The 25,252-nt window shown below is 40.4% G+C and overlaps 1 protein-coding gene across 3 annotated transcripts in view; it reads right to left on the bottom strand.

Moving 5' to 3' along the window:
* cds1 (CDP-diacylglycerol synthase (phosphatidate cytidylyltransferase) 1) overlaps positions 1–15,485 on the bottom strand; it is a 102,649-nt gene extending 87,164 nt beyond the window's left edge. Inside the window, exon 1 of one of the 3 annotated variants that reach the window (XM_048535250.2) lies at positions 14,636–15,485. In XM_048535250.2, coding sequence (XP_048391207.1) covers positions 14,636–14,692 — 57 coding nt within the window. In that variant the 5' untranslated portion in view covers positions 14,693–15,485. The remainder of the gene's footprint in view (positions 1–14,635) is intronic. The other 2 variants (XM_048535256.2, XM_048535265.2) reach the window with 2 other exon arrangements.
* Positions 15,486–25,252: the final 9,767 nt, after the last annotated feature.

Raw genomic sequence — 25,252 nt, 5'->3', positions numbered from 1 at the left:
AATACTTTCAACAAAAAAGTGGGTAGAAACATACCCTAAGTATGAAAAATGGTATTGCGCAAAGACCAGGGTACAAAAGGAGTTGACATATAAATACTTTGGAACAGAAAATATTTAGGATGTAATAAAATAACTTTGAGAAAGCAAAAAGTGATGAAAAATAAAAACATTATAATACCTATAAATGGTTGTCTTTGTTCTGTACAGCAAAGTATGATAGATTAAAAAGAATGAGAAAGACATTGTTATGCAAGGGGTGAGGGTTGGAACAGATACCCAAAGTGTTATATTCATGAATGCACGTAAAAGATACTAATGAGTGAAGAGCACAAATTAAAATTAAAATAATCTTCTGGATACTCCAGAGACCTGAATATAAGTTGGAACAATTTTGAAACATCTTTAGAAAGAGCAGGGAAATTTGGTAGAAAATACTCAATTCGATGTTGGCAAAATACACGAATATACACGTTGGGGAAATAAAGGAATTCAGCCAAGACGAACAGCCAGTAGAAGCCGAGTAGAACAAAGGATGCAAAGGCTCTGGTGAGAAGTAGCTACTAGTCTTACAGTGAGAATATGAAAATAAAATGTTTGGCACCTATGCAAGAGAAGCAAAAGCCACAAACCAAAACCTTAAATTTAATTAAAACAAGCCTTCATGGGATGAAAAACAAATTGACCACAATCAACTAGCTGAACTGTTAAAGGGTAAGTATATTGCAAAATGAAAATGTCCCAAAGTGCCTCACAGAAGCATTGTAAAATACAATATGATACTGCCATGTTAGGATATATTAAACAAGGTAATCAAAAACTTGGTCAAAGACAGATTTTAAGGAGTGCCTTAGCGGAACAATGATAGAAAGTTAGGTAGAAAGGTGAAAAGAAGAGAATTCCAGAGCTTGGGACTGATGCAACTAAAAGCAGAGAGGTGAACCAATAATAAAGAAAAAAATCAGAGATGCTCAATAGGTAAGAAAGGTATATAGAGGATTTCGAAATCAAAGTTGCGAGTTTTAAAACCAGCAAGTTGTATTATGGACAGCCAATGTAGGTCAGAAAGTGCAGAGTGATAAATGAAGGGGATATGGTGCAAGTTATGAAATCACTGCAAGGTCATGGATGATCTGAAGTTAACGATGAGTAGAATGTGGGACAACAGCCAGGAGTGCTTGAACTAGTGAAGTCTAGCCATATCAAAGGTTTGAATAGGGTTTCAACAGTGGGTGAGCCGAAGAAGGACAAAGGTATAGACATGGAAATAGTTAGAACATAGAACAGTACAATACCTTCAGCCCACGATGTTGTGCTGACCTGTTATCCTACTCTAAGATCAAACTAGCCTGCATACCCTACAATTTACTATCATCCATGTGCCTATCCAAGAGTCGTTCAAATGTCCCTAAAGTACCTGACTCCACTACCACCACCGGCAGTGATTCCACACACCCACCACTGTGTAAAGAACCTACCTCTGACACCTCCCCAATACTTTCTTCCAATCACCCTAAAATTATGTCCCCTCACAATAGTCGTTTCTGCCCTGGGGAAACGTCTCTGGCTATCCACTCTATTTATGCCTCTCATCATTTTGTACACATCTGTCAAGTCACTCCTCATCCTGCTTCACTCCAATGAGAAAAACCCTTGCTCACTCGACCTTTCCTCAAAGACCTTGTCCTCCAGTCCAGGCAGCATCCTGGTAATTCTCCTCTGCACCCTCTCTAAAGCTTCCACATCCTTTATACAATGAGGAGACCAGAAGTGAACACAATATCCCACATAATAAAATGTGAGGCTGGATGAACACAGCAGGCCAAGCAGCATCTCAGGAGCACAAAAGCTGACGTTTCGGGCCTAGACCCTTCATCAGAGAGGGGGATGGGGGGAGGGAACTGGAATAAATAGGGAGAGAGGGGGAGGCGGACCGATCTTCGGTCCGCCTCCCCCTCTCTCCCTATTTATTCCAGTTCCCTCCCCCCATCCCCCTCTCTGATGAAGGGTCTAGGCCCGAAACGTCAGCTTTTGTGCTCCTGAGATGCTGCTTGGCCTGCTGTGTTCATCCAGCCTCACATTTTATTATGTGGGAATTTCCAGCATCTGCAGTTCCCATTATCTCTGACAATATCCCACACTTGGGATAACCAGGGTTTTAGAGCTGCAGCATAACCTTGCAGCTCAACCACAATTCCCCTGCCAATGAAAGCCAACACACTATATGCCTTCTTTACAACCCTACCAACTTGGGTAGCAACTTCTGAGGGATCGACTTACATGGACCCCAAGATCCCTCTGTACCTCCACACTGCCAAGAATCCTGCCATTAACCCTGTAAGCAGCATTTAAATTCGACCTTCCAAAGTAAATCGCTTCACACTTTTTTGGGTTGAATTCCATCTGCCAGTTCTTTGCCCAGCTCTACATCCCGAAAATGTCCCATTGCAACCTACAATAGCCCTCCAAGCTATCCACAACTCAACCAACCTTTGTGTCATCAGCAAACTTACTAACCCACTCTTCTACTTCTTCATCCAAGTCATTTATAAAGATCACAAAAGAGCAGAGGTCCCAGAACAGAACCCGATGGAACCACTAGTCACCAAGCTCCAGGCGGAATACTTGCCATCTACTACCATCCTCTTGCATTGGACAGCCAATTTTGTATCCAGACAGCCAAATTTTCTTAGATCCCATGCCTCCTTACTTTCTGAATGAGCCTACCACGGGGAACGTTATCAAATGGCTTGCTAAAAATCTATACACACCACTTCCACTGCTCTGCTTTCGATGTGTTTTGTCACATCGTCAAAGTTTTCAATAAGCCTTATGAGGTATGACTTGCCCTTCACAAAGCCATGCTGACTATTTCTAATCAAACTGTACTTTTCCAAATAATCATAAATACAATCCCTCAGAATCCTCTCCAATAATTTGCCCACCACAGAAGAAAAACTGACTGGTCTATAATTCACAGGGTTATCCTGATTCCCTTTCTTGAACAAGAGAATAACATTTCCCACCCTCCAATGATCTGGTACTATAGTGGACAGTGTGGATGCAAAGATCATTGCCAAAGGCGCAGCAATCTCTTTCTTTGCTTCCTGCAGCAAGCTTGGGTCTATCCCATCTGGCCCAGAGGGTTTAACCTATCCTCATGTCCTTTTTTTTTAAAATTTCAAGCACATCTTCCTTCCTAACGTCAACCTGTTCAAGCATATCAGCCTGTTTCACACTGTCCTTACGAACTACAAGGTCCCCCTCACTGGTGAATTCTGAAGCAAAGTATTCATTAAAGGACCTCCCCTACGTCCTCCAACTCCACGCACAAGTTCCCTCCACTATTCCTGATCGGCCCTACCCTCACTCTGGCCATCCTCCCCCCCCCACCCCCCCAACACGTAAATATAGAATGCCTTGCAGTTTTCCTTAAACTTGCCAAGGCTTTTTTATACCCCACCCCCACCCCCCAGCTCTCCTATGCCCATTCTTCAGTTCCTTCCTGGCTACCTTGTAGTTCTCTATAGCCTTGTCCAATCCTTGCTTCGTCAAACTTAAGTAAGCTTCCTGCTTCCTCTTGACTAGATATTCTACATGTCTTGTCATCCAAGGTTACTTCACCTTACCATCCCTTCCTTGCCTATCCAGCACACGTAGCAAGTGCTCCCTAAACAAGCTCCCTGTTTCTGTTGTTCATTTCCCTAAGAACATGTGTTCCCGATTTATGGTCCACAATTCTTGCCTAATAGCATTGTACTTCCGTCTCCCTCAGTCAACTACTTTCCCATATCGTCTGCTCTTATCCCTCTCCATGCCTATAGTAAAAGGTCAGGGAGTTGTAATCACTATCACCGAAATGCTCTCCCATGGTTGGGAGATGTTGGTTTCATTGAAGATGTGGCTATGTGGTCTTAAGCTTAGAGTATTTGTATTATACAGCTTGGAAACAAATCCAACTAGTCCATGCCAACCATAATCCCAAAATAACCTCGTCCCACTTGCCTGCACTTGGCCTATATCCCTCCAAACATTTCTTGTTCATGTATTTAACGAAATACCTTTTAAACATTGTAATTGTACTTACATCCATCACATCTTCTACGAGTTCATTCCACACACAAACGACTCTTAAAATAAAAACCCACCATCTTATTAAAATCTTTCTCCTCTCACCTTAAAAATATGTTCCCTAGTCTCAAAATCCTTAACCCTAGGAAAAAGACATCTGTCATTCACCTTTTTTATACCCCTCCTAATACTGCAAACTTAAAAGGTCACTCCTACACTCCAGCCTATCCCGCCTCTCCTTATAACTCAAACCCTCCATTCCTGGCAACATCTTGGTAAGCCTTTTCTAAACCCTCTCCAGCTTAATAACATCATTCACATAACAGGACGACCAGAATCAGAGCTAGCACTTCAGAAGAAGCCTCACCAACATAACGTCCCAACTCCTATGCTCAATGGTCTGAGCAATGATGACAAGCGTGCTAAATGCTTTACTATTCTATCTTTGTATGACACAAACTTCAAAAGAATTATGAACCCGAATCCCAAGGTCTCTCTTTTCTACAACACTACCCAAAGCCCTACCTTTAATTGTATAAGTCCTGCTCTTGCTTGTTTTACCAAAATGCAATATCGCTCATTTGTTCAAATCACAGTGCTCTGCTACTCTTCAACACACTGATCAAGATCTCTTTGTAATCTTAGATAGCCTTCTTCACTGTCTACTATACCACCAATTTTGATGTCATCCACAAACCTATTAAACCATGCCTTTTACATTCAAATGAATCAAATGTGACCCAGCTTGCAAATAACATGATTTAGTCTTCGACAATTGCCAGGGAGCCAGATAGAAAAGAGTTTTTCACTAGGCAATGGAGTTTGGAGCGAGAACTAAAGACAGTGGTTTCAAGTTCCAAAATATTTAATTGAAGAGGATTTCTGCTCATTCAGTTCTGGACAAGCAGAGAAGAATTCTAATGTACGAATAGAAGAATTGGGGGATTTGAGAGCCGTGGTGCTGAGCTGAAGCTACATCACTTATGCGTATATCAAAACAACTGCTATGCTTCCAATTGATGTCACTAAGCAGCAGATTTGACAGCTAATGATGCAAGATTAGGAACTCATCAGAAAGTAATTCTCTGGCAATAGTGACGTAAAGAATGAAACGAGACAAAAACTATCCTTTCCTGCTGGATGACAGTGGATAAACTTCAGAAGAGTTAGTTCAGTCATGCACGTCAAAGGCATCCATTGCTACAGTCACATAGGATCACTTCATTGGAGCTATTTTGATACTGTGGCAGGTGTAGAAATCAGGAGTTCCAGGCAAGAATTTGGGAAGTGACAAATTCAAGGATAAAATTAAGAAGTGCAGAAGCTGGAATCTGAAACACAAATAAATTGCTGCAGAAACTCAGCAGGTCTGGCAGCATCTGAGGAGAGAAAGCAGAGTTAACATCGAGTCCAATGGCCCTTCAAAATTGGACAGCTAATTCCACTTTAACCCCACAGATTTGATCACAACATTAAATAAAAATACACACATGAAAACAGTAGTTTATAAGAATCATAAACTACTTCAAGATCAGCTGCAGGATTTTTCCCCTAGTTCATAGTGCAAATGCATGTGTTTTAGGAAATCGCTTTTACTAATCTAGACTTTGAATATAGTCACCATTATCCAGAGGACATAAGACTGCTCTCTCATTAGAGACAAATGACTGGCGCAAATTTAATCTGTGGACGATCACACCTGCACTCGTGTCTTGTAACAAGACCTCTAGAGCAATGTCAGAAAACAGTGTGCATGCTCTGTCACATTCTGCCATTTTTCTAAAGTCTCAGTCCAGATTTGTTTTCAAAAGAACTTTGGTAACTGCTGATAGCACTGGTCACTCAATCTGTTACCTCCTGCTGATACAAACCCAAATAGTACAAGAAGTTCTAAAATGTGAGGCTGGATGAACACAGCAGGCCAAGCAGCATCTCAGGAGCACAAAAGCTGACATTTCGGGCCTAGACCCTTCATCAGAGAGGGTCAGCCTCTCTGATGAAGGGTCTAGGCCCGAAACATCAGCTTTTGTGCTCCTGAGATGCTGCTTGGCCTGCTGTGTTCATCCAGCCTCACATTTTATTATCTTGGAATTCTCCAGCATCCTCAGTTCCCATTATCTCTAGTACAAGAAGTTCTGGCTGGATGCAACAATCATTTCAAACTGCAGGCAACACAGATTTAGAATGCTTAATGAAATGCGTCCAACTTAACCCACATCATCGCTGTATTGAAATTTCAGTGAGCTTCCCCATAGTCAGCCTACCCATCCAGAGATGGTACATTAAAAACTGAACACAACATTTCAGAATGGACCTGGCTTTCCTGTGATTCCGAAGCATTAGTACTATGTGTTCGACACAAGTCCTGAGCTCCTGAATCACTTTATTCAAAGGTCTCTTTCACACATCTAATTGTCAATACAATTGTCTGATACCTTCTTATGAGAAAGAGTCCATTGGGGTGGGGGGAGGGGAGGAAGGGAGGAATCTGCTATCGTATTATTAATCAATTCCTTCATTCTCCTTTCAAAATGTTATCCTATCTAATTCTTAACCTTGATTTTGGGCTGCCCTTTCTCACTTTGAAGTCAGATATCGAATCCAATCACATAATTGTTACTGCGACCAAGATAATTTTTTGCTAACAAATTGAAATATTTACTCAGATTTTCTACTTATCCTGCTCCTCTTGCCAAATCTTTTATTAAAAGATCTAATTGTAATCTCCTTTCCAAACTATGTATTCTAATTAGTCATCAGTTAGATATCCTTTAAAATGCACTTTTAACTATTTTTGCCTTTTTCACCCTAGAGTTAATGAGACTAATTTAATTGTAATGACCTTTGAACAAATATATGCACTAAAGTAGCAGCAAACATGCTAATGAATTAAATAATAAGATTAGCCCTAGGACAAACTGCTTGCAATACTAAATTAATGAATTAATGTTTGAAACACAATTCCATTTTAGAATATTTTCTTGAACATGATTTTAACATTTAATTAAAACAAAGGCAACCCTACTGTAAGAAAATGGCACACTACACAGAATAGGAAATGTTGTACCTTGTTCAAGAAGAGAGAGATAACAGATAAGTAAGGTAATTATTGACAGTTACTGTCTCAGTGCTAGTAGAAAAAATTGCTCGTATAAAGGGACACACTAGTTAACATCTGAAAAGATGAAAGGTAATCTGGAATGGTAAACTCAGGTTTGCTTTGACCACTTCATCCTCGACTATTCAGTTCTAAGTTAGAAAGTTTTACATAAAACCAATTTAAGTGTGTCTGAACTTTGAAAATTAATACCACTATTCACAAGCAGCACATCTGTGGCAACAAAGTGACAACATGGATACTTCTTTCCATGTTTTAGCCAATGCAGAAAGCAAGGGCAAGAAATTAGCATGTTTTGGTGACACATAAGTAGTATTGGACTCAAGGCAGGTGTTGAGCTTCCATCAATATTCTGAGAGCTACCACTGACAAGAAATGTAACTGGAACAGCGAGTTAATTATACAGCCACAAGGAAAGATCAGAAACTGGGAATACTGTAACTAAGTGTTCACCTCCTGACACCACCATCTACAAAGCAAACAAACAGTTGTCTGCTTGAATACTTTTCCAAGAATGGAGGATAGCAAAAGGAACCCCAGTATTTAAAAAAGGAGGTAGAAAGAAAACATGGAATTATGGAACAATTAGTCTGATATCATTTGTAAGGAAAATGTTAGAGCCTGTAATAAGAGAGTAAGCATGGGTTTATGATCAGGAAATAACGCTAGACACGTTTATTGGAATTGTTAGAAAGTAACTAGCACAGATGATAAGGGGATCGATTGGGTGTGCTTTATTTGGACTTTCAAAGAGGTCCCACCCACGTAAGCATGCAAAATTAAAGCGCATGGAATTGGGCTTGGTATACCAACATGGACAGAGAACTAGCTGGCAGACAGGAAACAAGAGAGTAGGAATAAATGGCTCATTTTCTAAGTAGCAGAGATCAGAGCTAGGTAGGACCCCAGCTATTCACAATATATACATTAATGATTTAGATGAAGGAACTAAATGTAATACTTCCAAATTTGTGGAAAGCACAAAGTTAGGTGGGAGGGTGAACTATGAGGAGGATGCAGAGAAACTCGTGTGTAATTTGGACAGTCGAGTGGGCAAATGCAAGACAGATGAAGTACAATGTGGATAAACGTGAGGCTACCCGTTTTGACATCAAAAACAAGAAGGTAGATTATTATCTACATGGCAATAGTTTGGGAAGGGGGGAGGTGACCTGGGTGTCCTCGTACACCAAAAATAAACATGCAAGTGAGAAAGGTAACATGATATGTTGGCCTTCACAGTGAAACTATTTGAACACAGGAGCAGAGATGTCTTGCTACCATTGTTGGGGACTTGGTGAGACCACACTTCATATTGTGCATAGTTTTGACCTCCTTATATTGTTCCAGCAAAGGAGGGAGCACAAGAAAGGTTTACCAGACTGATTCCTGGGATGGCAGGATTGACGTATGAAAAAAAAAATCAGTTAGGACTATGTTCACTGAGAGTTTAGAAAAATGAGGGAAAATATCTTAGAAACCTATAAAATTCTAAGAGGACTAGACAGTGTTAATGCAGAAAGATGCTCCCAATGACCTGGGAGTCTAAAGCCAGGATCACAGTCTAACAACAAGGTGCAAACCAAATACGACTGAGATGAGGAGAAACTCTTCACCCAGAGAGTGGTAATTATGTGGAATTCTCTGCCACAGAGAGCAAATCAAGAAAAAAAATATAGTTCTTAAGGCTAAAGAGATCAGGGTGTATGAGGCCAAATCGGGAACAGAGTATTGAGCAGGACCATGATCATACTGATCGGCAGAGTAGGCTCGAAGGGCCAACTGGTCTACTCCTGGTCTTTGTTTCTATATTTAATATTGAATAAGCTCAATACTATTTAGCATACAGCAGTACACTTCAAATCAGGATCCTGTCGACTACAATAAACATTCACTTCATCTATCACCAAACAGTCACAACACAGGGTAACTGTTACAAAGTGGAGCTTGACGCCCCTGAGAACTGAAACTGAAACACGAACAGAAGCACCTCATCCTATAATCTGTTAGAAGGAATGCGAAAAGCAGTGTAACCTACCTTTCAGCAACTGTTAGTGGTTAAACAAAACAAACCCAGATATTCATTTTGCAATCAGCAATTAACAATTTATTTATCTAACTCCAACAGTGAACAAATTAACTAAACTGTTAACAAAACTAATAAACTCCATCCAACTACTAACTATTCTCAAATAAAACAAGAATCTAATGGTATGCTGTTCCAATAAATATAGGCCCCACTTATATAAAAGTAAACTTTTGAAAAAACAGAATCTAATCTCTAAAATTGCAGCCAGGTTGCATGTCTTGCAAAACATTCTGTGCCTTCTCAGTCAAATGTTCTGTCAGGAACACCTTCTCTGTTGATTCATCTCTCAGAAATATTAACTTGTTGTGCTGCTGGTACCTTTGACTTAGATGGTGTTTTCTCTACGACTTAAGGAAGACCGTGAAGGCCAGCAATTCTCTCGAAAGCTGAGAGCTGTTAACTGTGGCAGATGGAAGTTAACTCTCCTGTCTTTGTCCAACCACCCTTTTTTTTTTATACACTTGATGCCCTATCAATTTCTTACACTAGGATGGATCCTATGTTGTCAAAACCATCAGATTTAAGATTAATTTTTTTTGGTATACAAGTGCCTGGTTCAAATTGATTGACTAAATTCAAAACTTCTTGTCTTGGTCACAAAACAAAATATCTGCTTGGCCTGCTAACTGCATGGCCTTTGGATACAAATTTTCAATTTGAGTGGTCTCTGTGCACTTGCAAACCCACAAGCTGCTGCCCACAGATTCTATTTTGAATGTGAGCAAAGAAAAAGTACATCATCTTTTAAAGGGACCACATACTACTTACCCCTTTAACATTCTACAAACACCAAATTCTAAATTCCCGCTTCCCAATCCACAAGTACTTTACCCAACTTCACAACAGTAAGATCTAACGTAGATTGTTAGTCGAGGTTCCTTCAATAGGGGCTTTCAAAGCTATGACCTCAACACATTAGCAGAACAAAAACAGTAGGTACAATGGGAATACTGTCATCAGTTCAGTGAAGCAAATCAAGAAAGCAACTCATTACTAAAGTTATAAAGGGTAGATATTTCAACCATAATACTTGAGAAATTGAGGTGCCAGTCATATTTCTCCTGGGGATACTGATTTATAGCAGTACTGCTGCAAGGTTAGGACCAAGTTACTTTTGTTGACTATCAAGTTGTGGGTTCCAGGAAGTTAAGAATAGAGTGTTAGAGTAAAAATAATATTTAGACAATATAGCCCAATTTTCCTCATTCTGAAAGAAGTTCTTCCCACCTCCATTTACTGTAGAAAATCAGGTCTGTCCTCATAGTATCAGCATGACATTCACAACATATGATTAAGTGCAAAAAAAAAGTGAGGTATTTACAGTACAAAAAGCAGGACAAATCCAATCCAACCAAATACCATCCCAACAGCCTATTCTTAAACCATCAAATTGATGGTAGACACAATGGCAGATTATCAAGTAGCATTTAACTCACAAATAACTTGCTTACTGATGCTCAGTGGGCATTTTCCAGAATCGTTCCAGATCGAATTTCAGCCTTAGTTCAAATATGAATCTGCATATAGCACAATCTGGACAACATTCAGATTTGTGCTGGTAAGTGGCAGGTAACAGTCAAGTCACACAAGATGGACAATGACCATCTTAACCAAGGGAGAACATAATCTTGACATTATATAGTTTCACCATTTCAACATCCTGGGAACTTACCAGAAGCCTAATCAAACTAGCACATAAATACTACATCAACAGGCTGGGTATTCTGTAGCGAGTAACAACTGTCATCTCCCTACAGCCTGTCCAAAACCTATATGACACAAGTCAGGAATACGAACACTCAACAGTTGTCTGGATAAGAGCCAATGACATTCTAAAAGCTTAATGTCCAGGACAAAGCAGTCTGCTTGATCAGCACCCACTCACATCCTGCACCACAACTGCAGTATGGCAGCAATGTATACCATTTGTAAGAGTCATACCAGCAACTCACCAAGCAGCTTTCAAATATCCAACCTCAACCATCTAGAAAAGAGTGATTAACAAGTGCATGGGAACACTACTTGGAAGTTCCCTTCAAAGTTTCATAGCAAACTGACTTGGAACTGCAATTACCACGGCCAAAGTTCTGAAACTCTCCCTCCAGCAGCATCGTGGATGTGCCTACCACATGAACAGCAGCTCAACTTCTCAAGGGCAACCAGAATGGAGAATTAAAAAGTAGCTTTACTGGTGATATCCACATCTCATCAACTGAGAAAACTTCTCCAGACCTAATTTTGGTTAGAAAGTAATGAAAAAGATTTGGAAATTGCTTTTGCAAACAAACCCAAAATTATATGTTTGTAATTGATTAAAAAGAATTTTAATAATTTGCAAAAATTTATTTTCAGAGCTATTTTTGCTGTATGGACTTGTATTGTTTTCACACAACTTTCATATTTACATTAAAGTCTTCAATAAAACAAACCATAATTTTCAAGTAGCTTAAAATTACACAAAGTCCAATAGTATAATTTACTATGTTAAAAGACTTTCAAGGTGAAGGTCATTCATTTCCAAGCAAGACAAGCAGCAATTTACATGATTCACAGAGACATATTAGAAGTGTCTTCCATGCTTATATAAATACTGTTATAAGCAGATTTTTAAAAATCTTTACCAGGAAACACAGCGTATAATGCTCTGTCAGCTGAAATACAAAACCTTTCCTAAAAAGGACTTTTTTCTCACTGATGAAGGCCTTAATTAATGCTTCATTTTTGTAGTCATTTCTGTGATACATGTTACTGTCCATTCCTTACAACTTTATATTTATTTGGCCATTACTTGTCTCACGAACTCAGATCCTCTGAACAGAACTGTTAATGAGTTATTTTTTAGATTTTCTCACTACATAGATGATAACCAGCATTACAAAAATAATACTAAATCTTAGCCTTAATTATAATCTCACTGAACATTTAAATAGCACTAATGCTTCTATCACTCATTTCTTCTCTACCTAACAGTATTAGATACAGCTCTGCTTTCTTCACATAATCACTTTTGCAGAGACTGACATTAATATTAAAGTCTTCCCTTTTGAATGGATACCTTTCTCCCAAATTCAAGTGAAATTAAAAGAAGCTAAATTTAGCCAGGCCTCCTTGAATCACAGAATCCCTGCAGTGTGGAAGCAGGCCACTGAACCCATCAAGTCCACACCAACCCTCCAAACAGCATCTCACCTAACCCAGCACCCTACCCTATTACTCTGCATGTCCCTACAGCTAATTCCCCCAGCCTACACATCTTTGGACTGTGGGAGGAAACTGGAGCATCCAGACAGACATTGGGAGAATATGCAAACACCACACAACAGTCGCCCGAGGGTGGAATCAGGTCCCTAGTGCTGTGAGGCAGAAGTGCTAACTACTGTGCAAATGTCCCACCCATGAGTTAACAATGCATGAGTTTATTAATTATTAAATGCAGAAGGAATTAGAATGCCTCTCATTTCTAATGTGTGTTGCAAGTCCAAAAGGATAAAAAAGTTTAAAAAAAAACCAGTCTTCAAATTGTCCGTGAAGAGTTTATAGTCAGAATGCTACAGTCTTTGCAGAACAGTTGTTCGGTAGTATTGGCATTGACAGTTGAACAGCTGGTTTAATTTTAAGATTGGTTGAGATTTGGTAGATCTGATTGTCTGAATGCTGGAATTAAATCATGATCAAAAGCAGAGTGTCCTTCTGTTGTCCTGTTTCTATTTGGCTGAATTGACTTACAAGAGGTCTACAGCACAGAAAAGGGCCTCTTGGACCATCAAGTTTGTTTCAGTCAAAAACAACCAACCTAATTGCTCTCAGAGATAATGGGAACTGCAGATGCTGGAGATTCCAAGATAATAAAATGTGAGGCTGGATGATCACAGCAGGCCAAGCAGCATCTCAGGAGCACAAAAGCTGACGTTTCGGGCCTAGCTCTAGTCCCTTTTCCAGCACTTGGTCCATCGACAAGGCCTATAGATTTCCATACCCTGGAGTCACAAATGCGCAAATATTTCTTAAATGTTAGTACAGTGCTGCCTCTACCACCCTTTCAGGCAGTGTGTTCCAGATTCCCACCACCGTTTGGGTGAAAAAAAAGTCCTCACATCCTCTCTAAATCTACTGCCCCTTACCTTTAAATCTATGCTCCCGGGTCATTGATCCCTCTACCAAGAGGAAAAGTTCTTTCCAGTCTACCCTATCTACACCCTTCATAGTTTTATCATTGCGATCATGTGCTCCCTCAGTCTCCTCTGCTCCAAGGAAAACAACTTGAGTCTATCCAATCTCTCTTCACAACTAAAACAGAGAGAAGGGTCTTCCTTTACCTGAAACACAATGGTGACTAGAAGATAGTTCAACTCTGACCTTCCCATCACATGCTCTAACTGTAAGATTGGTACAAAGCATCCCACTAGCACACTCCAGCGGAATTGAAAATTGTCTTGTCAATTCTGTTTCTTGTGTATTTTTCAAAAGAAAAAACAAAATTTGTATGCAGTTTGTGACATAATCCACAGGGGTGGTGTTTTGCTATTGAACAGTGATCTAGTCTGTTTTATATTGCCTCTTCAATGTTTTCAAGGGCCATTTTTCAAAATTTCTTTTACATTGATAGGTATGATATTGTGTGGCCTCCCTCGCTAGACAACTACTTAACTTACATCTGCATTCGTTTTTGGCTATATCAGCCCTCTCAAAAACACATATTGGAATCTCAAACTAAAAATGTCCATTGTACATTGAGATGCTGACTCATGATTATGAAAAAGTTTACAAGTGATCAGAAAAAAGTTTCTTTACAGGAAATATTTTGATTATTTTCCACATAAGTTATATAATTATGTCACCTGCAATCCTGTAATTTTATGATATATTGCATTATATGATGAAGTTGATAAGTGTAATGAATATAGATGCCCCACAAAATGTGACTCTGTAGCTGCTGAGACCTATTATCTTTCAGTCTCAGTTATTGTTGAAACGTACAACACAAATTAAAATCACTTTACTCTGGTTTGATTTAGTAGTTTACCGGTGGGGGGGGCGGAGGGGTTCACAGTGCTGACAATTACCAAAATTACATACGAATAACATGACTTTACAAGAATTTTCTCAGCATTTAATAAATCCAGCAAAAAAGTAATCAGATCCCCTCATATTTTAAAGACGTTCCATTGTTACTGTACAGTTGTAACGCTTCAGTAATTACGGACTTTTTTTCAAATAAAGCGGCACATCTGCTTTAAACGTATTTTCGCGGTAACTCATCACATACAGCACAGTCAACCCTGATGTAGGTTTCCTACTGTACTTGGTTACACACCAACGGCACTCACACAAACCCATCTACAGTACAGGTAACTCCTTACCTTGTCGCTCGGGTTCTCTGGCTCCTTCTCTGCTTTTCTCCTCCTGGGCTCCGTCATCTCTCGGCGTCTCACTGGCCCGGGAGCCGGTTTAAACCCCCTCCCGCCCCTCCCTCTCCCGGTCTCTCTCTCTCTCTCTCTTTCTCGATCCCCAGTAACCGGTTTGTCCCTTCACTCACTCTCTCTGTCCGTCTGTCTGTATCTCCCCCCCGCTAACTCTCACTCTCTCTCCCCGTGTGCCCAACAACCTGTTTAACCCTCACTCGGACCCGCCGGTCTCCCGCAGTCTCGGTGTGCTCTGTGAAACTCGCAGTAAAACTCCCTCTTTGGGGGGCGGGTTGAGGGGAGGGAGCCGGCCGCGGGGTTGGGAGTTGGGGCGGGGCCTTGGTCTAGGCTCGGGCTCGAGCTCGAGCTGACACCGACGCGGCTTTCGTGCCGACTGACGCAGGTCGCCTGGTAACCGTAGCTGGGCTCAGCTCGAGCCGCTGAGCTTCTGGTGAGGGCCGTGTGGCGTGCGCGCTCGCGCTCTCCTTCTTTCCGCACCTCCCAGCAGCAAACTACAGCAATCAGCATTCATTGATTATCAAACTTTATACAGAGGTGCCTGCGCCAAAGGAGGAAGAGACAACCCAAATGAAGTCATGCCCTTTCTCCTACCCGAAATGTCACTTGTTATTAAGCCAACCGGCTTCACATTCACCAGCAGGATTTTTTTGGAGGAGCTCGATCATTGGTGAATCGGTAATTTATTCTTCGGATTAAAAAAAGCAAAATTGTTTTGCAAAGGGTTCTCTCGAATTCAGCTCGTTTCGTTGGATGTGTAAGGGTATTAATGATTGCAGCCATTTGACATTTGACATTGACAGTGATAACTGCAGATTTTATCCTTCGCAGGCCCTGTATCGTAAGATCTCTGACTGAAGCCCCACACCAGAATTTGAGGACGTACCCAAGGCGAATCCAACACTGAGAATATTAGCCTCCTGAGGGCGCAATCTTTAGGATGACATGTTAATTAGTTGTGACTAAAGTGTCCATGGTAATATTTAGCGGGGTCAAGGAGTTAGAGATAAATTATATTTATTTGAAAAAAACAAAAGAACTGCGGGTGCTGTAAATCAGGAACAAAAACAAAATTGCTGGAAACGCTCAGCAGGACGAGCAGCATCTGTGAAGAAATAAACAGAGTTAATGTTTCGGATCCGGTGAGTTCTGAGGAAGGGTCATCGGACCCGAAACGTTAACTCTGTTTTCTCCTCCACAGATGCTGCCAGACCTGCTGAGCTTTTCCAGTTATATTTATCCGTTGTCTTCAGGTAAAGTTACATTGCACTGCTTCTTGCAGTTTTGCTGCATGAAAATTAACTGCTGTATTTGAACTAAACTTCAAAAGTACGTTATCCTTTATGAAAGCTGCGGCATTGAGGTGCTATAAAATATGTCGGGTATGAAAGATGTGCGAGGGCAGGATGCTTTGTGCAGAAAAACAACACTCGAAGTGATCTGAAATCAACACATCTGGCAGAGTCTACTGAGAGAGAAAAACAAAATTAATGTTCTAGGGTCCAAAAATGACTTGAAAGGCGGAAACGAAACTTTTTTTGCGGTTGTAAAAGTAGGATGGGCAAGTAGAAAAGAGGAAAGGTCAGGGAAATGTTAGGAGAAATTAGAGATTGAAATAGGACAAAATGACTGATAATGGTTGTAGAGATGAGATAAAGCTTTGGTCCTGAGTAGATATTAGTACTAGAAGAAGGTTCAGCTCTGACTTAAAGCAAAAACATGGAAACAAGATATACACACTGTGGGAAAGTTAAAATGGAGGGCTTCCTTTCTTGGGTTACAGTCTGCTCATGGGCCCCTCTACAATCTTCCCCACCCTGTGGCTCCAGCTGCCTTATTCTGAGCTGTTCCTTGTCAGTCAAGGGCCCCTCTCCTGAATCAATTATGCTAGTGGGCTGTACTAGCCTCAGTGCGTCTTTCCCAGAAGTCTACTCCAACCTCTTGCCTGTATTTCCCCACGTATCTGAGGTGATCCTCCAAAGACCCAGAAAATCCTGACCATTAGTAATATTGGATTTGACAGGAGTATTAGACAACTGGCTCAGATAAGGTTTTACTGAAGTTAACAAAATAGACAACAAACATAGAGAATGCAGGAGAAACCCAGCACATCTGGCAGCATCCGTTGAGATAGAAACTGACTGCTGGACAGCTAATGTTTTTCCAGTATACAAAAAGAAGATGATTGGAGGAGCATACATCAGTAAGTTTCTCGTCAGAAATAGAAAAGACTCTGGAATCTATACTAAAAAAGTCAAAGAAGAGTCAAAGAACATTTTAGAGTCAGAAAATACAATGAAAATGATCAGCATGTTTCCAAAAGGATAAGCTACGCTTAAAAAAAATGTTGCTGGAAAAGCTCAGCAGGTCTGGTAGCATCTGTGAAGAAAAAAATCAGAGTTAATGTTTCGGCTCTGGTGACCCTTCCTCAGAACTTGTTCAACTTGATTTTATTATTGTCAAAGGTACTCGTTCTAAGGAAGGGTCACCAGACTCAAAACGTTAACTCAGATTTTTTCATCACAAATGCTGCCAAACCTGCTGAGCTTTTCCAGCAACTTCTGTTTTTGTTCCTGATTTACAGCATCCGCAGTTCTTTTTGTAAGCTGTGCTTAACTAGTTTAACAGATGTATTTGACATGGTAAGAGAAACAGCAAGGAGAATGAGGTGTGTGGATTTACCAGAGGTCTTTGACAAAGGTATTACTTGGTAAATTCATAACGAAGTACACAAAGGAGTAAGAGGACCAGTGGCTACACAAATCTGCCTTCATGGCTAATATCCCTCACCAATGGAGTCATTCCTGTAAATGTAATCTTCATGTTCCCCAATATCTTATGTCCTTTGCAAAGTGTAGGTCCACTACACAAAACTCCAGCTGAGGTGAGATTGGCATGTCATACAAGTTCAACATAATTGCCTTGCTCTTGTACTCTATACCTCCAATAATAACACAAGATTACTATATGCTTTATAAACAGTTCTCAATATGTTCCACCATTTTAATGACTTGTGTACATATATTTGATTTGGTTTGATTATTGGAAAATGTGCCGAGATAAAATGAAAAAAATTGTTTTGCATTCTATCCAGGCAAATAATACCATCCATAAGTATATCAGAGTAAGAGACAGAATGCAGAATATAGTGTTATAGCTACAGAGAAAATGCACAGAGTGATCAACTTTAATATATGAGAGGCCCATTCAAACATGTGATAACAGTGGGGAAGAAGCTGTTCTTGAATCTGTTGACAATTGTTTTCAAACTTTTGTATCTTGTGCCTGATGGAAGGGGGTGGAAGAGAGTATAACCAGGTGGGAGGGGACTTTGATTATGTTGGCTTCTTTCCCAAGGCTGATGGAATCAATGGATGGAAGGCTGGTTAGTGTGATGGTTTGGGCTGTGTTCATGACTGTCTATAATTTCTTGCGGTCTTGGGCAGAGCAGTTACCATACTGAGCTGTGATGCATCCAGGTATGATGTTTCCTATGGTACAGCCATAAAAATTGGTAACAGTCATTGTAGACATGCTAAATTCCCTTAGCCTCCTGAGGAATTAGAAGTGTTGGTGTTCTGTCGTAACCGTAGCATTGACGTAGATGAACCGGGATAGATTATTGATGATCTTTACTCCTAGGAACATGAAGCTCTCAATCATCTCTATATCAGCACCACAGATGCAGACAGGGACGTGTCCTCTGCTCTGTTTTCTGAAGTTGATGACTGGCTGTTTTGTTTTACTGACATTGATGGAGAGATTGTTGTCTTTACACCTTGCCACAAGACACACAAATATGAAAAAGCACATTTAAAGGATTTACATTAACTGATTTAATATCTAAACTGACTATTCAGATTATTCAAAAAGTTTTGTTTTAGTTTCAATGAGTTAATGAATTAGTGTTTACATTGGATCTTTAAAGCTGGCAATAATGAGTTGCTTCTAAAATAAAGGATGCATCTTTTACAGGGGTCTTGTACAATAGGGGTGTGACAGCATGGTTTTATTTTCCAGAAATTCTTGCCAAAATAGATCCTTTTGATCTATAGATGTCTTCAGTTTGAGTTGAAACATGGGTTCTTTATCTTGAGATAACACTTGTGAAATGCAAGTCCTATGAACATTCATTGGTCTCTACATAGACGTGATATGGAATCACATATTTGTTAGCAACTTATATGCCATATACATCCTCTGGACAAGCATTTAACTACAAAATTGGACAACATGAAGAATTATTTAGAAACAGTACTTCATAATACAGAACTTGAGTATCGCTGAACAGAGAAACATGTTGCCAAAGGTTTTCCTGTTACATTTGTCAGACCACGTACAAGAATGCTAAATTTCAAACAATTCTAATCAATTATACTACAGGAGAAACGAAGTGTTGAGTTGACAAGTCATTTCTGATTGTCTGATGCATTGCCACAAAGAAAGCAGTCAGGAACTATAGACTGCCCGTGCTTTCGGATAACGCAGAAAAGGCCCTTGTTTGCAGAGAATGGATCTCAGCTGTATGAGTGCTTATCACTTCAAGCTGGGATAAATTTTATGAATTCAACTAAGTACCTTTAAATGGTTGTTAGTGTATTTGTTATTGCACTCATAATTATCAGCATGTGCTTCCCAATAATGGATTCTTAAAAAACAATCTTTAGTAGGATGTGGGCATTGCTGGCAAGGCCTGTGCTTATTGTCCATACCTACTTTCCCTTGAAATAAATAGCTTGTTAGACCAATTCAGAAGATAGTTAAGAGTCAACCACATTGCTGTGATCCTGCAGCCACATGTGGGCCAGACCAGTAAGGATGAAAATATATTCTACCTCAAAAGAACACGAGTTACTGACAATCAATGATAGTTTCATGGAACTATTTCATTGACTAGCTTTGAAATCCATACTATATTAATTTATGTATAATTTTGCAAACTGCTATAGTAGCATTGGATCCCATGTCCATAAAGCGTTAGCCTGGGACTTTGCATTATTCATCTAATGACATTACCATGATTGCTATTTCCTCCTCACACCTAACAGTTGACATTTGTTTTGGAGCTGGTTAAATACAACCAGAGGAACACATTGTCTAATAATATCAAACAATCATTTGGATGACAGCCTGTATACCTAACATTACAATAGCACTGAAATTCAGACGTAACATTGGTTAACTATGCTGTAGGCGGAATGTCTTCTGGGACTGACAGCAATTATTTAGTTTTTTTAGATCTGTAATTATACAATCATTTTTTAATTTAAGGCAACTGGCTCAGTTATGAAATATAAATTATTATGCATGTGTGTATTCACCCTGTGGTGGTAGGATCCATTGCTGTAATAGATGAAGTAGTTGAGTTGCTTATATTTAAACAGATATTTAAGGCTTCGCATCACCTTTCTGATGTCACTGTAAGCAATATGCAATTAAGACAGAAGTTATAATAGATTATGTAAAGTCCCCAATGAATTACCAAATTACCACTGAATTATAAGATATTTGAGATACCAACTTTAAATTATATTTGCTAAAATATAGTATATACATACTATAATTGTAAAATTAAAGTACTTAATTTATTAAATGTTCCATTCTTTAAAGAAACTCTTGAAGCAGCTATTGCATCACCCAATAAAGGATTATTGGAGCAGATGTCAACTAATCTTCCTAGGTCACCTAAGCGTAGTCAGATGATCAGTTAGCTCAGTTGGCTTAGATAGCTAGTTAATGATACAACATGATGCCAACAAAATGTGTTTAACTCTATCTCTGGCTGAGGTGTTCCTGAAAGACTTTCTTTCTCAATCTTGCCCAGTGCCTGAGGTGTGTGGTGATCCTCAGCTTAAACGATCACCAGTCATCTCTCTGAAGTGAGAGTGTGGGAGGTGGTGACTTCATCTCAGTGAACTGTAGTAAGGTTCCATGGATGCTGAGGGATCTGGAAATGGTCTTGTCTGTGAGTGAAATCAAATAAATAAGTCATATAGAGAGATAACTAAGTGAGTATTTAAAGGGAAAGATTTAAAGAGGGGATGTAAAGGAAGTGGGCTTTAAAGGGAGATGAGCGCTAATTAAAGGAGGAGAAGGCACAAACATTAGTTTACATCACTGTTCTACAGTGACAGACATGTCTTCACCAGTAGTTTACATCGGTGTCGTACAGTGACAGACGTGTCTACACAAGTAGTTTACATCAGTATTGTGCAATGGAAAAGATTTCCACACCAGGAATTTACTTTAGTGTTCTACTTTGACAGGCCTGTTCAGACCAGCATTTTGACCCAGTGATAGTGAAGGAATGGTGATATATTTTTAAGTCAGGATGACCTTGCCTTTTAGTGCAAACATAAAACCAGACTGCTTGTCATGGTTGTGAGCGTTAAGCATTCAAGGGATGGGCATGTTGTTCTATACCACCTTATCATTGTTAATCTCGCAACTACACTCTGTGCTAACAGTTGATAAGACAAACACTCTGGTGTGCATGAACTGAATAGCCATGTCTCAAAGCCTAAAGGGCGTAGTCCTCAGTGAAGTCATGCTTGAGACCCTTTAGTCCCAGTTCAGTAAATTGAGGGTAACTGACAAAATTAGTCCTAGAACTTGGGCACAATCAGTCAGCTGTTTGGTGTGGTCAAGATTTGGGGGAGTGTTCACACTTTTACAACTCAGGGAGTAGGCCATGGTCAGCTCTGAGAGTCCAGTGCAACCAGGGCGGTAAGTCAAGTGAAGTCAGTCATGGAAATGCATTGAGACCAATCAGTTATCTAGTCAATCATCAGCCAGGGTTGTGCATTCAAGCAGCTGACAGTCAAACCTTGGAAGTCCATTCAATAAAAGTCAAGGGGTGGTATTATAAGGAGCCACTGCTGCTGGAGGGAAGCCAGTAAAACATTGTGGACATTGGAAATATGAGAGATGATATAGGTTCTACTGAACAAAATGTTGAATCTATTTAAGTGAAAATTAGAAATAGCAGGGAGAATAAGTCACTGACAGGTGTGGTCTATAGACCACCAAATAATGACATCGTGGTGGGACAGGCAATAAACATAGAAATAGCGAATGCATATAAAAATGGTACAGCAATTATAATGGGGGGTTTTAATCTACATATTGATTGGTCAAACGAGATCGGTCATGGCAGCCTTGAGGATGGGCTTACAGAATGCATCCGCGTTAATTTCCTTGAACAATATGTAATGGAACCTACGAGGAACCAGGCTATCCTGGATCTAGTCCTGTGTAATGAGACAGGAATAATTAATGATCTCACAGTTAGGGATCCTCTCAGAAGGAGCAATCACAGGATGGTCAAATTTAAAATGCAAATGGAGTGTGAGAAGGTTAAATCCATTACCTATGTCCTGTGTTTAAACAAAGGAGGCTATGAAGGAAGGAGTTAGCTAAGGTAGAATGGGAGCAAAAACTTTATGGTGGGTCAATTGAGGAACAGTTGAGGACTTTCAAAACAATTTTTCAAAGTGCTCAGCAGAAGTATATTCCAGTGACAAGGAAGAACTGTCGGAAAAGAGACAGCCAGCCATGAATGTCTAAGGAAATAAAGGAAAGTATCAGATTGAAAAGAACACACACACAAAAAAGCTAGGAGTATTGGGAAACTAGTAGACTGGGAAATCTTTAAAGGCCAACAGAAAGCCAAAAAAAAAGTTATAAAGAAAAGTAAGATAGATTATGAGAGTAAACTAGCTCAGAATATAAAAACAGGCAGCAAAAGTTTCAATAAATATGTAAATAGTAAAAGAGTGGTGAAGGTAAACATTGTTCCTTTAGAGGATGTGAAGGCCAATATAATAACTGGGAATGATGAAATATCCGAGGCGTTAAACAGTTATTTTGTGTCGGTCTTCACAGTGGAAGACACGAATAACACACTGAAAACTAATGGCAAGAAGGTTATAGCAGGTGAGGACCTAGAAACTATCATTATCACTAAGGAGGCAGTGCTGGGAAAGCTAATGGGGCTAAAGGTAGGCAAGTCTCCTGGCCCTGATGAAATGCATCCCAGGAGGTGATGGGGGAAATAGCAAATGCACCAGTAATTATTTACCAAAATTCACTGGACTCTGGAGTGGTTCTCGCAAATTGGAAAACAGCCAATGTGATGCCACTGTTTAAAAAAGGAAGTAGACAAAAAGCAGGTAACTATAGGCCAGTTAGCTTAACTTTCGTAGTGGGGAAAATGCTTGAATCCATCATGAAGGAAGAAATAGCAAGAAATCTGGACATAAATTGTCCCATTGGGAACACCCAGCATGGGTTCATGAAGGGTAGGTCATTCATGTTTAACTAATTTGATGGAATTCTTTGAGGACATTACTAGCATCGTGGACAATGGGGAACCATGTGGTGTATTTGGATTTCCAGAAGGCATTTGACAAGGTGCCACACCAAAGGCTGCTACATAAGATAAGTTTGTACGGTATTACAGGTAATGTTTTGGCATGGATAGAGGATTGGTTGACCAGTAGAAAGCAAAGAATAGGAGTAAATGGGTGTTTTTTCTGGTTGGCGGTCAGTGGCTAGTGGTGTGCCTCAGGGATCAGGGTTTGGACTGCAATTGTTTACAATTTACATAGATGATTTGCCATTGGGGACTTAATGTGGTGTGTCAAAATTTGCAGATGACACTAAGATGAGTGGTAGAGCAAAGTGTGCAGAAGACACTGAAAGTCTGCAGAGGGATAAAGATAGTGTAAGTGAGTGGGCAAAGGTCTGGCAGATGGAGTACAATGTTGATAAGTGTGAGGTCATCCATTTTGGTAGGAATAACTGCAAATGGACTATGTTTTAAATGGTTAAAAAATTTGCAGCACACTGTTGTGCTAAGGGAGTTGGGTGTCCTTGTGCATGAATTGCTGAAGGTGAGATTGCAGGTGATTAAAAAGGCAAATGGAATTTTGTCTGCCATTGCTAGAGGGACAGAGTTTAAAAACAGGGAGGCTATGCTGCAGCTGTACAGGTTCCTGGTGAGGCCACACTTGGAGTACTGTGTGCAGGTTTGGTCTCCTTACTTGAGAAGAGATATACTAGCACTGGAGCGGGTGCAGAGGAGATTCACTCGGTTGATTCCAGAGTTGAGAGGGTTGGATTATGAGGATAGACTGAGTACACTGGGATTATACTCACTGGAATTCAGAAGAATGAGGGGAGATCTTCTCAAAACATATAAGATGATGAAGGGAACAAAAAAGGTGGAGGCAGGGAGGTTGTTTCTGCTAGCAGGTGAAACTAGGACTAGAGGGCATTGCCTCAAAATAAAGGGAAGCAGATGTATGCCCGAGGTCAGGAGGAACTTCTTCACCCAAAGGGATGTGAATCTGTGGAATTCCCTGCCCAGTGATGCGGTTAAAGCTACCTCGCTGAACGCTTTTAAGGTAAGGCTAGATACATTAGTGAACAGTAAAGGAATTAGGGGTTATGGAGAGTAGGTGGATAAGTGGAGTTTTTTTCAGATTCCCTACAGTGTGGGAACAGGCCCGTCGGCCCAACAAGCCCACACTGCCCCTTGGAGCATCCCACCCAGAGCCATCCCCCTATAACCCACACACCCCTGAACACTACAGGCAATTTAACATGGCCAATCCACCTAGCCTCAAAAGTCATGATTTTATTAAATGGTGGGGCATCCTCGAAGGGCCAGATGGCCTACTCCTGCTCCTAGTTCTTATGTTCTTATTGCAGAGGGTATGTCAGTATGAAACGGGGCACTCAATATGTAACAGAGGCTGGGGAGAAAATAGATAATGGAAGGGAAAGGGTTAATGCAGGAGGAAGGATCAAAAGACCCTTCAGTTGAAGGGTAGGGTCAGTGCTCTATTATACATCTGCTGTGTTGGCTTGATATGCCTCAGGATAAGAGGGTACAGTGAGGTCAGGAAGAGTTAGATATATAGGTTGAATGGGAACATGGGAAATAACAAAGAAAATTACAGCACAGGAACAGGCCCTTCGGCCCTCCAAGCCTTCACCGATTGAGATCCTCTGTCTAAACCGGTCACGTATTTTCCAAGGACCTGTATCCCTCTGCTCCCTGCCCATTCATGTATCTGGCTAGATACATCTTAAACAATGCTATCGTGTCCACCTCCACCACCTCTGCTGACAATGCATTCCAGGTACCCACCACCCTCTGTGTAAAGAACTTTCCAAGCGTATCTCCCTTAAACTTTTCCCCTCTCATCTTGAACTCATGACCCCTAATAATTGAGTCCTCCACTCTGGGGATAAAGCTTCTTGCTATCGACCCTGTCTGTCCCCCTCAGGATTTTGTAGACCTCAATCAGGACCCTCCCAACCTCCATCCTTCTGATGTAAATAATCCTAATCTACTCAACCTCTCTTCATAGCTAACACCCTCCATACCAGGCAACATCCTGGTGAACCTCCTCTGCACCCTCTCCTAAGTATCCGCATCCTTTTGGTAATGTGGCGACCAGAACTGTACACAGTATTCCAAATGTGGTCAAGCCAAAGTCGTATACCACTGTAACATGACCTGCCAACTCTTGTAATCAATACCCTGTC

Source organism: Stegostoma tigrinum, chromosome 1 (genome assembly GCF_030684315.1).
Source record: "Stegostoma tigrinum isolate sSteTig4 chromosome 1, sSteTig4.hap1, whole genome shotgun sequence".
Taxonomy (NCBI): domain Eukaryota; kingdom Metazoa; phylum Chordata; class Chondrichthyes; order Orectolobiformes; family Stegostomatidae; genus Stegostoma; species Stegostoma tigrinum.
This window is presented reverse-complemented; position numbering and strand designations above follow the sequence as displayed.